Here is a 17,675-nt window from a genome sequence, read left to right as displayed (position 1 = left end):
CCAAAACACAACAGAGAAAGTAACTAAGCCCAACCTCTTTAGGAGAGAGAATATATTTGCCTTTGAATGTTTTTGCATCTGTGAGAGGGCTAGAAGGAGCTAATGACCCACAGACATCTTGTGCACAATCATTTTATACAAACTGTTTTTGCAGCTTTACTCTGATGTGCCCTTCTACTAATATAAAAGATATATAAACCTACAAATATACAGACCCAAGCTGCCACAGCTGACATCATTCCACAAAGATGTGGCAAATATGTGGTCACTTGTGACAGGTTTAATGAGCACGTTTGTTTCTCTAAAGACAATAGACTCTCCCAAGTTAATTCTGCTGATATAATCTGATGGTAAAATGAATTGTGATGTGAATTAGTAGTGCAATATGTATTGAACCCTCAAATATGTGTAAAAACAACAGGGATAGACTGCACCCAAATATATGATACAAAGACAATGCACAGGGTGCACACGGGAACAGGGTGGACCATTTTTTCTCCAAAGTATAAATGGGAGGGGGGGGGGGGTTTCCCGTAGATTGTTCCAGTTTTGGGGTGCACGGTAAGAGAAGGAGGAGTCCAATTTAGCAAGTTACCATATTAAGTAAGTTGACATTTTGAAACGGAATTGCGATTGGTGACCTAATGTCGGCGAATCGCTTGGGAACTCTGACTCACCCGCAACTTTTTCCGCAAGTCAAAAAGGGCAAATTTAGTCTGGTTCGCAGTCTCGTGCAAAGGTTTTGCACAGCTCTAATGTGCGTGCGCCATCTTGGAGCAAATCAGCTGGTCGCTGTGCAGGGTAGAAGGACCTAGTAAGGGGAAGTGAAATGCTTAACCCCTTGGCTGCCAAAGGGGACTGCGGTGCATTGAAGTCCTACCCTTTTTCCTTCAAAGTATAAATGGAAGAGGGGGCGGGGGGTGTGAGAGTCTCCGGAAACCCTGAAACGTTGCCCCCCAATTTTGTCCCTGTTTACCTCCCCCCCCTTGTGGTTTTCCTTGTCCTCCCTCCCTATCCGTGTTCTCTCCCTTTCCCCAGTTACTTGGTGCCTTTCTCATGTTCTGTTGGTGCATGTTTCATGACTCCTAGTTTGCACTATATGCTTCTTTGTTCTCATTTATCCAATCATTAAATTGATTTTTGCCATATCCTTTATTTTGACCATGTGTATCTCTACTCGGCAGTGAGTTCTGGGAAACCCCCACCCTCTCTGAAATATTTGTGCACCAAACAACAATCCTCTATGGATCACCAGCTTTCCCGTCCACATGGTCTTTCTTCATTCCTTCATTGGTTTGCTTCTTTAGGCGCCTGTACTGCAACCATGAGGCTACTCTCGTATCTTATTTGATGGAAGCGGATCCCTGTAGTTTTTAGCCATAATGGCCTCATGTCTCTGAAGACCATTCCATTCAAATGTATTTATTTTGTTACAAATCTCACTTTGGTCCTTCTACCATTTTGTACCATGCTCCAGAATATGTTGGAATACGCTATCCCTATCTATGGCCGGGACTAATTAGGTAAATAGACGTGTGACCTTGTGCCACGGTATCCGTGTGAATCATCACTTTTAATTGGTCCTCCCTCCCATGCAAAGTCGAACCACCTGCAGCATTTAATGATGTGATGTGTAAATACAAGGAAGGCCGTGAGAGGGAGGAGGCTGTGAGAGCGGGCGGCACATTCTGCCATTATCTCCGGGTCCTGCATGGGAGAACTTTCCTGATGGGCCCTGATTTATCACTCTCCATAAACAACGGGAACGTTGTCTCATTAGGAAAGATTTACCTCACCTCTGCTCTTCCACGGTCTCCACTTGTGCTCCCAGGTGTTACATTTGGGGATAGAGTCGCTGCTTTTATTTTTGACTTATCTTTTTGTACCGATTTCAATCTGGGTGCATTGACCCTTTCACTGCTGGAGTCATCCTTAACAGACAACAATGTAACAATGTGCCAGTTCTATCACTTTTAGAAAATCAATGTCAAGAAGAGCCCAGCTAGGGAGTTTAATATATATATAAATGAGAAACTGTACATAATACAGCGCTCCTCCCTATAGAAGTTTGCTGCTCGTAAAAAGATAGGCCTTACATATAGAAAAACATAAAGAACGATTCCTGCACGCCTACCAGTTAGGTGTGTATATATGTGTCTGTAAATATATATATATATATATATATATACTCACCATAACTTAACTCAGTAGTATGGTTTGGCCTATCCCATAAGCCTCTCTTGCATTCCCAGTAAAATCAACCCCACACTGATGAGACCCATCAAGGTCGAAACAGCTGTCTGTGGGTGGTTTTCTGGGTATGCACCTTAACCCTGGCTGTGCTCAAAGCTGTGACCATGCAGCAAGCTTAAGCCTATAGGGAACCATGTTAAAAATGGTTATTGAGGCAAAAAGTGACACTGTGTGCTCATTTGCATGTCATTTCCCAGAATCCCTTGCTGCAGTGGAAGTGCTGTATGCTGGGTGATAATGGGGAAAGGCGGGGTTGCAGACCTGCCTAAGACATGCAGATGAGCATACAGCTATATTTGTATATATATATATATATATATATATATATATATCATTTGCATGTCTTAGAGAGGTCTGCAACCCTGCCTTTCACCATTAGCACACAGCACTTCCACTGCAGCAAGGGATTCTGGGAAATGACATGCAAATGAGCACACAGTGCCACCTTTTGCTTCAAAACCATTTAACATGGTCCCCTATAAGCTTAAGCATGCTGCATTTCACAGCTTTGAGCACAGCCTGGGTTAAGATGCATAGCCAGTAAATCCACCTACAGACAGCTGTTTCGACCTTAAGGGGGGTCTCTCTCTCTCTCTCATGCAAATGAGCACACACTGCCACCTTTTGATTCAAAACCATAAACATGGTTCCCTATAGGCTTAAGCTTGCATGGTCACAGCTTTGAGCACAGCCAAATATACACACACACACACACACACACACACACACACACACACACACTATATATATATGTAACGGGTATCCCCCCCCCCCCCCCAATCGCAGATATAGTGTGGGTGCGGAGAACATACCGTGTTACCAGGTGTGGTGCATATACCTGTCAGGCTCAGAGGAGGCCTGAGCCTCCGCTAGTGTGAGCCTGGGGTGAATCCTCTGGAACTTTTCTTGGTTTCAGCGCCTGCACCTGTGTAGGATTCTATGGGAATGTAGAATGACCCTAACATAGAAACCCACCCAGAAACCACATACACCAGTGTTATGGATAACAGGTTTACTGAATGAATAAATGATAACTCTTACATAACAATTATAACACCACCATATTATAACATCCCCACGCGGTGCCCACAGCCCAACCCCTTTGTCCCGTGGTCAGCGCTGCCACTACGTGTTAAGAGACTGTTAAGATCTGTTGGTGCACTTATAGCTCCTGCACTCGGGCCTGCAAGTGACTTCACAAAGGATCTGTCGCTCTGGGATCCCGTCTGATCCAGTCCGGTGAATCCTTGCTTGGGGTCCGCCAGTGCCGATCCCACCCTGAAGATAGTCTTTTTCTCTGGGCACAGACTTGAGCCCAAGTCTCCTTTCAGGAAGTGCAGTGTCCGCTGTGTCCCTATCTATCACTGGCACTACATGACACGGTCCCTAACCTAGGGCCTGTCCCTGTAGCACCACAAGCTGGGGAGTGAGGACCTACCTGGGACCTAAGCAGTTAACTGGCCTATCTCGCCCCCCTAGCTCTTCCCGGTCGTGACTCTAACTACCTGGTACCTAGTACTTGCAGTAACGCACTGCCACCTACTTGGTACGTACAGCAAACGTGCTGCACAACACTGTGCCTGCCTGTCAGACCTCACAGCACTGACAGCCGTGACTCTGACAAGACAGCACTCACACTAAGGGCAGAGTCCCTAACTGGGGCCGTCCCTTATCAATTACCCACTAGCCTGGTGGGGAGTTGGGGCCTACCTGGGAGAGGGGGGACCTTACGCAATGCAGGAGCTTCACTCGCTCCCTGCACCCTTCCTTCCCCTTCTCTCCGCTGCTCCAACTGACGTAAGTGACAGGGTCCCTAACCTGAGGGCTGTCCCTGGCAACACTCACTCTACTGGGTGAGTCAGGGCTATCTCGGGCCTTGGGGGTTGCTGGCCTAGTACAGGGAGTCACTGACTCCTGTACCCTACCTCCTTCCCTTGGCTGCTCCTCGCTCTGACTAACAAAAACCCTGTCTGCACACAACATTGTTGCAACTCTGCAGCATGAGAATCTGCCCGCTCTATTAGCTTCAATGCTGCCTGTGACAAGGGTGAAAGTGCAGTCCCCAGAGGCTGCTGGGAATTGTAGTTCTTGGTACAGCTCTTTTCTATGGGGACCGCGTGCGCGATCTTTACTGCGCATGGGCGAAGCTCGCGCCACAACCAAGAGGGCGGTGCCCGCCAGGAGAAGTCGCCGTCCCCTTCCCCCACTGCCACAGGGGTAAGGCAGGGGGCAAAGGAAGATCAGGGGAACCGGGGGTGACCCCCTTACATATATATATATATATATTATATAATATATATGCAAATGTAAATATTACTGTATGCTCATCTGCATGTCTTAGGCAGGTCTGCAAGCCCACCTTTCCCCATTATCACACAGCACACAGCACTTCCACTGCAGCAAGGGATTCTGGGAAATGACATGCAAATGAGCACACAGTGTCACTTTTTGCCTCAAAAACCATTTTTAACATGGTTCCCTATAGGCTTAAGCTTGCTGCATGGTCACAGCTTTGAGCACAGCCAGGGTTAAGGTGCATACCCAGAAAACCACCCACAGACAGCTGTTTCGACCTAATGGGTCTCATTAGTGTGGGGTTGATTTTAACTGGGTATGCAAAGAGGCTATGGGATAGGCTATACCATAATACTGAGTTAAGTTATGGTGAGTAAAAAAAGTGACAAAAACCCTCCACAGGAAAGCAAATATGCAAATACAACTGTACGCTCATCTGCATGTCTTAGGCAGGTCTGCAACCCCACCTTTCCCCATTATCACCCAGCATACAGCACTTCCACTGCAGCAAGGGATTCTGAGAAATGACATGCAAATGAGCACACAGTGTCACTTTTTGCCTCAAAAACCATTTTTAACATGGTTATATATATATATATATATATATATATATATATATATATATATATATATATATAATCAAAAAATAAATAGATGATACCGTTCTGTGGCTAACGAAATGCTTTTATTTGTGCGAGCTTTCGAGATACACTGATCTCTTCTTCTGGCGATGTTACAATGAACATGTTCATTGTAACATCGTCGGAAGAAGAGATCAGTGTATCTCGAAAGCTCGCACAAATAAAAGCATTTCGTTAGCCACAGAACGGTATCATCTATTTATTTTTTGATTATTGAAGCTCGGCTAACACGGTACTGATACCTCTACATGTATATATATATATATATATATATACATACACACACACACACACACACACACACACACACACACACACACACACACACACACGCAGCAATCTGTGGCACACTTTAAAATGCAGTTTTGTTGATGTAACATTTAACAAGCCTTAGTATCACTGTGTTGACTTTTTGTTTGTAGTATGCAAAACGGCTGCCATTTCTTCTCAATAAACAAATTAAATTAAAATGTCTATCAATTTAAGTGCTCAAAATGAGATCTAAATATTGAACACTTCCATTTTTTCAGTGTTCTTTTCGAGAATATTTTTTTTTGGTTTGGAAATACCATAGGCAATTTGTAATTTGTGTGCTAGGATGATCCCTGGTTCTGTATATGAATCACAATATTAGACAGGACTTTGTTTCTCCTATAAAACTTCAGGCAACACTGATCTGTACTGATGGAGACTATATTGATTGCTAACTAAATTGTTACTAAAGCATACATGTTTATTTATACATGAAGGTCAGTGTTTGTCTCTTGGATTCCTTCCTAAGGGTGTCTTAGAGAAAATATATTGATCACAATCTAGGTTGTGTACAGAACGTTCAGAACTTCATCACAATGTAATAGATTGGGATATCTGCGCTTGTGTTGTTCCATAAATGTGATGTACAGCTGTGTTCCCTGTGCAATCGTCAGCAGGAGTACTCCAATGTCTCCTATAATGTGAGTTTCCAAAAGGAAACTCGCAGAAGCACACAGAGGCAAAAAAGCAGAAAGCGAGCAACAGTTTGAAATATATGGTTTGTATTTGTTAAGAAAGTCCTCTAAGGACAACATGATGAAAACAATTCTACATTAATAACATAGCGAACGCATAGAGGAAGATCCGGATATGCAGTCGATGGGTTAGAGGTCATGGGTCCAGACCATGAACACGTCAGCTGGATGATACAACCTCTCTCTATGGGTCTGGAGCTCCACCAATGAGAACGCATGCAGCAACCTCACGTGACCGGTACGCGTTTCGCACTGACGAAGCACGCATTTCCGGATCTCCGCATTTTCTAAGCACATATGTAAGTTTGTTTGATACTATGTTATTAATGTATAATTATTTTTTCATGTCCTTTAGAGGACTTTCTTAATAAATACAAACCATATATTTCAAACTGTTCCTCAGTACGCTTTCTGCATTTTTTGTCTTTGTGTTCATAAAAATGTATGCAAAATTGAATGATACCTACAGGAATATTTAAGTGATGTTGTATGAATAGTCTTATTGTGCTTCAAATGTAACCGACGGGATTTACCAAGCAGCACTGTGAGTCTGTGTTCACTGTCATTGACTTGTACGGCAGTTAATACCGGATCGTGGTGTGATACCCCACATCGGTGCTCAGTTATTCTGCCCTAAGCGTTTAGCCGGTGTTCAGGAGTACAGTGAACAGGGGGTGAGGTGTAAATGTGTTGGACTGTGAAGATCACACCTACTCCGTGTCACACACGTACACTCAGATCTTTTTTCGGGTCCTCACACATCACACAGTGATTACATTTCAGAGCAATAAGTGTGACTTCTTTTATTTACAACGACCACCATGAAAGCTTCATCCTGGCGCATCAAGCAACTTTTACCGCCAATCCTGTGTATTGGTATTGAACTAGCATCCATAGATTATTTTACATGAGACTTCAAATCTGTTGTTCAACTAATTTCATTTTTTTTTTGCCATAGACAAAAGTTTAGTTTACATCTTCTTTCCTGTATGTTTTGAGGTTACCGTTTAATTAATAAATGAAAATAACCGTGAATATCTTGGTTTAGGGAACTGGTGCCTTTCACCTGTGCTTCAGTGATAATGGTAAAGTTATTCCTATAACGTTTTTTTTTCTTTCTCTCGTCCCTCTTCCCCTGTCTCTGGCAGGAGCAGAATCCTTTTGATGGTCCCTGCCCGTACAGTCACCTTACTCGCAATGAGGTGGAACATGAACTGACCAAGCACAAGGAGCTTCTGAAGAAGAAGGACACCCACATCCGGGAGCTGGAGAACTACATTGATGACTTGTTGGTGCGGGTAATGGAGGAGACGCCAAGCATTCTGCGCGTGCCTTACGTACCTTCCAGGAAAGCCGGCAAATTCTCCAAGAGCTAATTAGTCCACGCAGACTGGTGTCACAGACTTTATCTGTGGTGCTCTGTAGGAACTGATTTTGCTGGCTTTGTCCAGCTCATGGAGTTTGCACCAGTAGCAAGACCCACCGAGCTTTTCTGTACTCTTGCATGTCTGTCACTAACTTGGCAGACCCGACATGTTGGATAATGAAGCATTGATCAGAAACCTCTGCTCCTTAAAAAAAAAAAAAAAGGAAGATGGCAGAACATTCCTTTGTAAGCCTCTTGGAATGAATGGCATTAAAAAGGAAAATTCGGTACAGAAGTACCTTGGTTGGAATGAAGGGGAAAAGAACGGTGCTTTAAAGGACTGTCGCTAGCGGGATCTATGAAGCAATTGCCTATGTATTTGTAGTTTAATGGTTCATACCAAGACTGGTACTGCTTGTGAAGAAGGTATTGCAATTCAAAAGTCACTCACAACTAATTATATTAAGTGTATCTTGAATGTGACTCTAAATAAGAGTAGGGACAGAAAGGGCTGAAGATTGTAGGGATATTTTTTTTTTTAAGCCTACTGTATGTAAAGTTGCTCCAGTCTGAACTAATCCTGTAGTGCAGGGGTGGCCTACTTCAGTCTTCAAGGGCCACCAAGAGGTCGGGTTTAAAGGATATCCCTTCTTCGGCACAGGTAGCTCAATCAGTGGCTCAGTAGTTGACTGAGCTACCTGTGCCGAAGCCGGGATATCTTTAAAACCTGACCTGTTGGTGGCCCTTGACTTGGGTTGGCCACTTCTGCTGTAGAGACAACCACTTAAATATGCGTATTATAGCGGTATGGACATAGGTGACAACCATATAAGCTGGCTTTCCCTCCACTGGTCTCCCGAATGCTCCATTTATACACAAGACCGGTACAATGAAAATCACCACAAGCACACAGTATAGTGCACAGTGTATGCCTTTATTCCACACCACAAACTGCCCCTCCAGGTTCTCTATTTTATGCATAAAGCGGGTACTGTGAAGACAATGGCAGAACACATCACCTCCTTCTTTCCCCCACATGCATGCTTAATCTGTCCTACTTTGACACCTGTTTATGCATAGAACATGCTTACTCTTACCAAAGTCTATCCACTCCATGCATACAGCCTCTACCGCTGAGCCTGTCCATGTCCTGTCCTGTTCCACACAGTGCTGTGTCTCTCTTTCTGGTAATGTTCCTTTAATGAACCACACCGCTTCTACTGAAACATGTTTACTGCCTACAATCGATTAGACTACCACTTGGGCTAATTATGCCACTATTTTGGAGGTACAACCTACGGACTGTATTGGTGCTTTCATTTTCTGGCTAAAAGTTGCTTCTGTGATGGAAACTTTTCATACTTTGGAGTTTCTTTCCCTCCCAAAAAAAAAGTTTTGTGGGTCGAAAAACGTGAATTGAAACACTCCTGAGACTGTTCAACATATTGGTATTTATTTCCAATTCTTGTTACAAATCATAGAATGAGCATTAAGTACGCAGGCCTAATTACGTTATTGAGAGGAGATGGCAACCACTTTAAAGTGGTCAAAAGCTTATGAATTCATCAACAAGTTCCTGAAGAGAACAGTTTCCGAAGAAAGAAAATGTATAAAGCTCAATGTGCATTTTGAATAATAGAGGGAGACTACTCCATTTACGCAGAGTTGGTTAGTAATGACCATCTTGGCTCTAGATTAAAATCTCATTGTATCCTAGAGCCGGCATAAAGTTTGCTGGGGGAACCTTAACAATGCCGCTCTAGGCCAGTAGTCCTCAACTCCTGTCCTCAAGCCCCCCCAACAGGTCAGGTTTTAAGGATATCTGAGGTTCAGCTGAGGTGGCTCAATCTTCGACTGAGCCATTGATTGAGCGACCTATGCTGTAGCAGGGATATCCTAAACACGTGACCTGTTGGGGGGGGGGGGAGGCTTGAGAACTGGAGTTGAGAACCCCTGCTCTAAGTTCTAGCACTGCGAGTTAAATCATCCTGCTCCAAGATACAAAATACGTGCACATTTCCTCTGAACTATACAGTGCGAGAAGCTGCACCTTCTATTTCTGGGAGGTGTCTACTCCTGAAGAAGTATCTCCAATTCCCAAAGCAATTCAAGGTGGAAGGTTAGAAAACATTGCAAATATTTCTGCCACAGAGATGCCAGTCAGCTTGTGTCCATATTATGATTGTAATCAATGTGTATGGATCCTTCTTCCAGTTACTGCTGAATTACCCTGTTTTCGTAATCACTGAGAGAACATGAAAAATAAGCCGCCCTGTGTAATCTGGATCCTCAAACGTAGCCAGTGTTTATCCTGAATGGTAACAAACCACGGCTCTACCTCAATTGATATGCAGATCTGTCTACTTTCTGTTGAGGAATGCATGGGACAGTCCTACCGGGGCAAACCCGGAGAATGTTTCTGCACCTGTATGGAGAAGGGAGAGCTCATTGTGTAGGCTTCTCTGGATCACTGAATTGTTTTAGCGGCCTGGAAATGACTTGCAATGCTACTGTATGTCTTTTACTTGGACAGTGAGCAAAGAAGGGTGGGTCGCTGCGTTGGCCCTGTCCTCCGTGTAGTAACAATGGAGGAAGAGGGAGTCGGGGGTATAATACCTTTTTATTGGGCCAACAAGTAGGTGATAAGTTGACGAGCTTTCCAACCTCTCCAGGTCCTTCATCAGGTGGAAACTTGGATAGTGAAAGAGATATAATGTTCAGAAAGGTAAAAAGAGTGGGCGGGACAGTGTTGTAGTTTTGTGGCTGTGTCAAAGTGTGAAATTATTGTCAAGCTCGGAAGCGAGCACACAAACCCCAGACTGCCTTCCCAGGACCCTGATGCCAGGACTGCTTTATGCTCCAGACACATTTGCCATTTTCCTGGGGTTTTTTCATGAATACTTTATCCGCCAAAGGGCTTCACACGAGCAGTGTTGCATGTTTCAACAAAGTAATGTACAGTATATGCAGTGCACCATAGCAATTACAATATCTATTCCTTCAACAAGGGATCATTAAATATTCGGTATCCCAAAAGAGCAGAGGAGCTGAGCTCTGGGGACCCCGTGCTTCCAGAGATACTTACCTCTGTATGGGGTGCCCGTATCTCTGTGGTTTAAAGGTCCTGGTCACACCGGCCAATAGGAAGCTGCAAGGCATGACGTCTTCCTATTGGCCCTCTTGACGTGGAACATTTAAACGCCGCCATTTCATTAGGCACACAAGCTCCTTGGCTGCAGAGATACCGGCACTCCTACGGAGGTGTCTTGGGGAGCAGGGGGTCCCCAGTGCTGAAATGAATAGGGTTCTGGTCTGGAGACACTCCGATTATATATATATTCCCAAGAAAGGCAACCTGGACTCCTTTAAAAAGCGAGATCAAAACTCTTAGGTTTCGTCCATAGTGCAGAATACGGCGTGAGCTACGAAGCTTGCGCCGAAACAAACACTAGGACGCCAATGCATATGCGCATAGTGCACACATGCGCTACAGGGAGAGCGGCGCTTAGCAATACAAACAAGTTTGTGTTTCCAGCGCAACGCCGGGTCACGGAGGATCGCAAAAGCTAGCGCGTCCTACTATAGACGCAGCCTTAAGCGTGTACAGGTCTGCCTTGGGATTTTACCATAACTTTTCTTGCATACCGCTTCAGACAGGAGTGTATATTCTACCCATGCTTAGCAGTAGGAACAGCAGAGTTTATGCCATAACTCTTCCTCTGTTCCATACCAATGCCAGTGCAAGAAACTGTCCTCGCCAGCTATTACTTTGCTCTCACGGCAGGGGATACTGCAGAAGGAATGCTCTGGTCACTTCCACTCCCAGTTCACTCTCACTCCCACTCTTAGCTCAGGGATCTGCAGAGGGAGTGTTGGTGTATGTCCGGCTTACATCTCTATTCCCTCCGACTTCTAGCACAGTGAACGGCAGCCTTTTATATTTGGCCATCCAGTAGCAAAGTACTGGGCTTCTTGTTAACTGGTACAGTAGGTAAACTATGCAAAGACTACAGGCCATGTATTCTAGTGCACGCTTGAAACTATTTACTGTACATCTTATGGTGATAAACATGCAATGCTGCTTACAACAAGACCAAGCAGTGTGGGCAGTGATGTTACAAAACAAGCACCCTTTCCTTGCTGGTTCTGCAGTGTATTTGTGGAGCTACACTTGAGCCACCTTGCATGCTAAAGTGTATTTATTTCAAGGTTAAAAATCTTAATTAGAAAGTGTATTGGGAGATCCTGTTACAAGTTATTTTTTTTTTAGCACTGAAGAGCATGAGAAATGGAATCTTCCTGTCTTAGATTGGGTTGCCAGGTGGTCAGTATTGAACCGGACTGTCCTGTATTTGGACAGTGTCCGGTAAAAAATTAGAGATAATACTGGATATGTATATGTATACCGGGATTACCTCTCTGGACGTAGTGACCTGACCGGCTTGGGGCCGCAGGATTTCCCCGAGCAGGGCTGTTGCTAGGGGGTTGGGCAGCTTCCTCCATCCTGATTGACTGTATTACCCAACCAGGCGAAAGTGTCAGGAGGCTGGAGGTGGGGCCAAGGAGAGGAGGAAACAGCATGGAGAGGGTGTGTGTTTGTGTCTCTCGAGCGCGCCCTACCTTTCACCATCATGTCCAGTATTTTTGGAGAAGCCACCTGGCAACCCTAGTCTTAGATCTTCTCCATTCCTAATAGTCAAAGTGAAAATGTAACTTGCACAGACTGCTCAAAACAGCTTCAATTCAATAAGGAAGCAGATTGACTTTTTCACTGTTCTCTTCTCATCTCTTCTCTCAAATCTGCTTATTCCAATTGCACTTACAGTTTTATTTGTTAAATTTTCTGTTACAAGCCTGGTACAAACTCGAACCACCTCCTATTAATATTCGGAGTTACAGGCAGTCATCAGTTATCCAACGGAATCCGTTCTGGAAGTAGCGTTGGATAGTGAAACCGTTGTAAAGTGAGTCCCATGTTAATCAGTGACGGTGAGCGTTGGATAACGCATTCAAGCGTCGGATAAAGCATTCCGGAATCGAAAAACGGCCCATAGTGTTGCATTGTAAAGTGAAACGTTGGATAGCGAGGACTACCTGTATTGTGTATATTCTGCTAAAGAAGCAGTAACACACAAATATTGAGGTAAACATAGAAACTCTTAAAAACTACGTGTAATTCCACATCCTATTCTGCCTTCTAACACAATCAGCATATTTTGTATATTACATGGAATTGGACATTGGGCTTTTTTTTTTTAATTTAGATTCTTGAACCTAGATTTCCAAGTATTTTATTCTAAATGATATATTATAAATTGAATTATGAAGGACATCTTAAAAATGACGGACAAGGTACTATATATTTCAGTGTTTGTCACTTTGTTCCAAATCCAATTTTAATAACTAAATGGAACTTCAACTAAAATATAACAAAATTAGCCTTAAATGGCTAATAAATCCTCAGCATTTTAGTTGCAACATGCCGCCTTTAACTGATTTTGTTCTGCGGCCACACATCAAACCTTCAAACCATCCACATTATTCATCATGTTGCCAACATACATTGAACTTGAACAATCGTGTTGCTTTATACAGAATGATTGTACTTTTTATGTGTATTGATCATTGTTTTTTTTGTATATATACTGTAGGTTTCTTTTCATGAGAGAAACAGAACTGACTTATTATGTCACAAGACCTTTCATACAGAGGTGGCAGTATCTCCCATAGCAAATATGGAGGCACAAACCAATGTATTTAGTCCATATTTTGGTTTGTGTTACTGGGAACTAAATCGGTGAGTTTGTAAGAGCCGGAACTTCTGGCTTTAACGCTCGTCCTCTGTTGTAGAGTCATAGATTTGTTTTAAAGAGTCAGAAAGAACACTATTTTGTGATTTAACTATTGCAGGAGTGGCCAACTCAGTCCTCCAGGGCCTTAATCAAAGGCTTCGTCTTTGACTGAGCCACCTGTGCTGAAGCAGGGATATCCTTAACTTGACCTGTTGGTGGCTCTTGAGGACTGGATTTGGCCACCCCTGCACTATTGTAATTATCTGTACTTCTAAACTATATGACTGCCAATGCTAGAGATGGAAGTTCCTTCTCACATGGACTCAGATTTCTCCCCCAGTTGGCAAATAAACACTGTACAGACTTCTCATAAGGATTTAGTGGGACTCTGATGCAGTTGGTTGATACTGAGCTGTTATGTTCCCAACAAACCATAGACATTCCCTAGCTAATCAATACCTATGTGTTTGGTCTATTGTCAATTAACGGCAATGTAGTGAACCAAAGCAGTACTGTAGTAGCAGATCTGCAGTGAATATGAGATCTTCACAAAGATTGCATTAAAGTCACATTTTACACGCTTCACCCCTACGGACAACATTATAGCATCATCCTGGAATTACATGTATTGGCCATTTGGCAGTATTTTTTTGTTAGCGTGGGTATTTCTTCATTTGGGATAAGGGCTTCCATGGAAAGTATTTGTCTTATCCATGTCCTATACAGGGATATATTTATAGACACCTGGTGATGATTTCAGCACGATTAATCGCTTGATTTTTTTTATTTATTACAATTCATGAATTTTGAAGAATGATGTATTATGGTTAAGAAAAATGCAGTTGCAACACCTTAAGTCAATGGTTCTCAACCCCAGAACTCAAGACTCCCCCCAACAGGTCAGGTTTTGAGCATATCCCAGCTTCACCACAGGTGCTCAATCAGTGGCTCGGTCTTTGACTGAGCCACTGATTGAGCCACCTGTGCTGAAGCTGGGATATCCTCAAAACTTGACCTGTTGGGGGGAGTCTTGAAAACTTGAGTTAAGAACCATTGACTTAAGCCCCTTCCCTGCTTGATGGGACTGTCACACAACAGTCTGTTGCATGAATCCTTCATAATCCCCTATATAACTTCTTCACACTGTGAATGTGTTGCTTTCCAGGCATGTGCAGTGCTAACAAGGTTAACTCTGGGATTCTGAAATACTCATGTTAGTAAGTGACTTCCTAAGTGTGCTCACTGGTGTGCCGTGGTTGTTGGCGCCCTGCCGATTTCCCTTCCACAGAAGGGGTTCAACTCGAGCACACAAGTATTATTTTGCAGTCTATGGTGTGCTCCCATAGCAGTGAAATTACAACATTGTTAATATTAAACTGAATCGAGTTAGTGCTGTTACTATAACCGTTTGTTATTAACTCGACTGTCAGCAGCCTCAGCTACACTTTGTAATATTGGGCATGCTGTACTTGTGCTGGGATTATATTGCAGTGAATAAATGCAGCAGAGGTACATTGTAACAGCTGGACAGGCAAACTCTGTACAATCCAAGCAATAAATAACACACACGTGAGCACTGGAAGGACAGAAGACATTCAAGGTTTATCCCAGTCTGTCACAGCCTCACTCTCTCTAACTCCCTTATAGGAAATACTAGGAAAACCTTCCCTCTGAGCGTTACTTTCATGGCACAATTCTTTTTTATAATCGATAGCAGAAAACAGGACACTCACTAATGGACAAAGGGGAAAACAACTGGGCGCGTATCGTCCATGGGATTTATATATATAGGCAAATGAAGGGACTAGCACTCCACCTTATTTTGCTCATATTGGTCTATTACTAATTAAACTTCACCTTATTGTGCTCAAATTGGAGTGCTAGTCCCTTCATTTGCCTATGTGTATAACAATGATCCTCCCCTGTTTCCAACTTTTTTTTTCTATTTGGGGATTGTTACATTGAACATTCCAAACGCAAAGCACCTGTGCTGAAAAGCATCTTGATAACTGATCTTAACAACACACCTGCCATCTCACCGCATGCCCACACTCAATCACCCTTTCTCTACCAAATTCGCCCACAGATCATATTTCTAGACACCATTTTTGCCATGCTTAGAGTTTCGGTACAAAGATTATCCCCCGATATGTGGGTAAGAGCAGAATTATCATGGGGATCTGTGGGTAAGAGCAGTATTATCATGGGATCTTCTCTGGTCAGTGGACCAAACGCTGCAAGACTATTCTAGATAACTGTAGCATTTTGATATTTTTATATGGGGCAGAACAGTTCCTCCTCATACTTGCCCATTTTCTTAAGAGCACTTCGGAAATGCACACTCAGTCCGCATTTGATATTTAAAAGTGTGTTGCCTGTTTGGGGGTAAGATTCTTACAATGCATTACATTTAAGAGCAACATTGAATGAAGTGTGTTTTGTATGTGTTGGCAGTGTACACAACATACATAGTTTTATACTTTAAAGACAACTCTAGCCTTTTACACAGCACCTTTAATTGCAACAAGGCACTCCAGATGTTTAATATTTGAATGAGAGGATCAAACAAAGTGATCTTTTAAAGACTGTTGTGTAATGCAGCTTTTTCTTCCGATATCGGGTCAGGGCAGCGGTACAGTGACTAGCAAGCAGGTGATGACCCACTTATATCCCCAGTGCTTATTCCATTGTGTAATGGTGCAACCAAAGCTGCAGTTCAAGCTGCCGTTTAAGAAAAAAAAATTACATCCAATATGTGCATCAATACAACCTGCACACTGACAAGTGATTAGCTAAATTGCAGATCGATCCGTTCTCCTGTAATCGATCGCTTGCTCAGGGTTATTTAATTCAGTTGTTGCATAGCATTGTGGGCAATGTAGTCCAGCAATATCATGTGACTGGGCAGTTACTAGATACAATTGGTGCACTGCTAGAGAGAGGACATGGCTCAACAGTCAGAGAATATCATAAGGGGGAGGGTCTGTGACTTTGGAAATAGTTTCCATAGAAACAAAAATGCTTCCTACTGTACATAAAAAACATTAAAAATGGCTTTAATTTTTTTTTTAATGCTACAAGTATTTTTTCATAGTACAGAACTGATTTATTTAAAAAACACATGTAGGATATTGCCTGAACTGCAGCATTAAAGAGAAATGTATGAGTTGCTAATTAAGAAACAGATTACAAAGCCCAAGAAATCTGAATGTGAAATGAACCTGTTTTCTAGCGGTGTGTGGTGTGTCCCTCAGTCAGTGACGGCTGTGACGTCACATGGAAGCCCGAGCTTCCTTTTTATTTATTTTTAATTTAATTGCAGCAAATAAAATTAAAATGTTGTGTTGAAGATGATCCCAATCGGAAACATTTAATTCAATCTAATTACTGCATGTTTTTTTACGCTAATAAAAATGCCAAACTTGTTGCACGGCCGACTCTTTGTGCTCAGAACTGTCTTTGGGCTTCCCGTTCCATGTGTATGATTGGGCATTGTGCGTTATGGTCCATACACACAAAAAGCAAGTCTCCACACACAGGCAAAGAGGCCAATTCAATAATAATGGTGGCCAAGGTTGCTTCATCACGACAAGTCTAAATGTGACAAATACCTGGACCTTACATACAAAGGTCCATTTAAATTGAATTCAGTAATACACCACAGTAACTTGTTGTATATAAATATAATTGACCCCACTAGAGGACAGTACTTCAAAGGAACTGTTCTGTGTAGTATTGATTGGAAAGGAGGTACATTTCATTGTGTTACTGGGCTTTAAATCGGTGAGTGTGTAAAAGTGCAGCCTACAATTTATTTAATACATTATGCTGCATCTGAAATATTTATCCTGTAATGCCCAGCATATGGCAGTGATGCTGTACTGAGGAGATCTGTATAAACACACAACAAAGCTCAGGATACATCTGCCCCCAGGTTAGCACATGCCACCTAACAATGCTAAAACACTTTTTATTCTAACTATCACCTTTTCTCTTGATAGGGTCAGGGTCGTAATGTGATCTTATACCCAAAGGGGGAGGTCGAGCCAAAGAGCATCGCGTGTCCAATTCAACACACTTCTGGGGCTTGTGTTTTTGTTTATCAAAGAGAGATGGAGCTTGTAAAGGGCCTCTTCACAGACGCGTGCCGAGGAAAACCTCCCAGGGATCGGTGTCACCGAATAAAGTGGCACAGAGGGAGGGAGAGACAGAAGGAAAGGGTTCATATTGTCATGGTGGACTTTAGGAGATGCGTTACGATTTGAGTGTTGGCTGCAAGGCAGATGCCAGTAAGAGCCTCGGGGTAGCTATCTCTTCCATG

At 43.0% G+C, this 17,675-nt stretch overlaps 1 protein-coding gene across 3 annotated transcripts in view; it reads left to right on the top strand.

Annotated features, from left to right (window-relative positions):
* Nucleotides 1-14,278, top strand: part of RAB11FIP2 (RAB11 family interacting protein 2) — a 37,516-nt gene extending 23,238 nt beyond the window's left edge. The window contains exon 5 of one of the 3 annotated variants that reach the window (XM_075612016.1): nucleotides 7,351-14,278. In XM_075612016.1, coding sequence (XP_075468131.1) covers nucleotides 7,351-7,572 — 222 coding nt within the window. In that variant the 3' untranslated portion in view covers nucleotides 7,573-14,278. Of the gene's footprint in view, nucleotides 1-7,344 lie in introns of all 3 variants that reach the window. The other 2 variants (XM_075612015.1, XM_075612014.1) reach the window with 2 other exon arrangements.
* Nucleotides 14,279-17,675: the final 3,397 nt, after the last annotated feature.

The sequence above is a fragment of the Ascaphus truei genome, chromosome 8 (assembly GCF_040206685.1).
Source record: "Ascaphus truei isolate aAscTru1 chromosome 8, aAscTru1.hap1, whole genome shotgun sequence".
NCBI lineage: Eukaryota > Metazoa > Chordata > Amphibia > Anura > Ascaphidae > Ascaphus > Ascaphus truei.
This window is presented reverse-complemented; position numbering and strand designations above follow the sequence as displayed.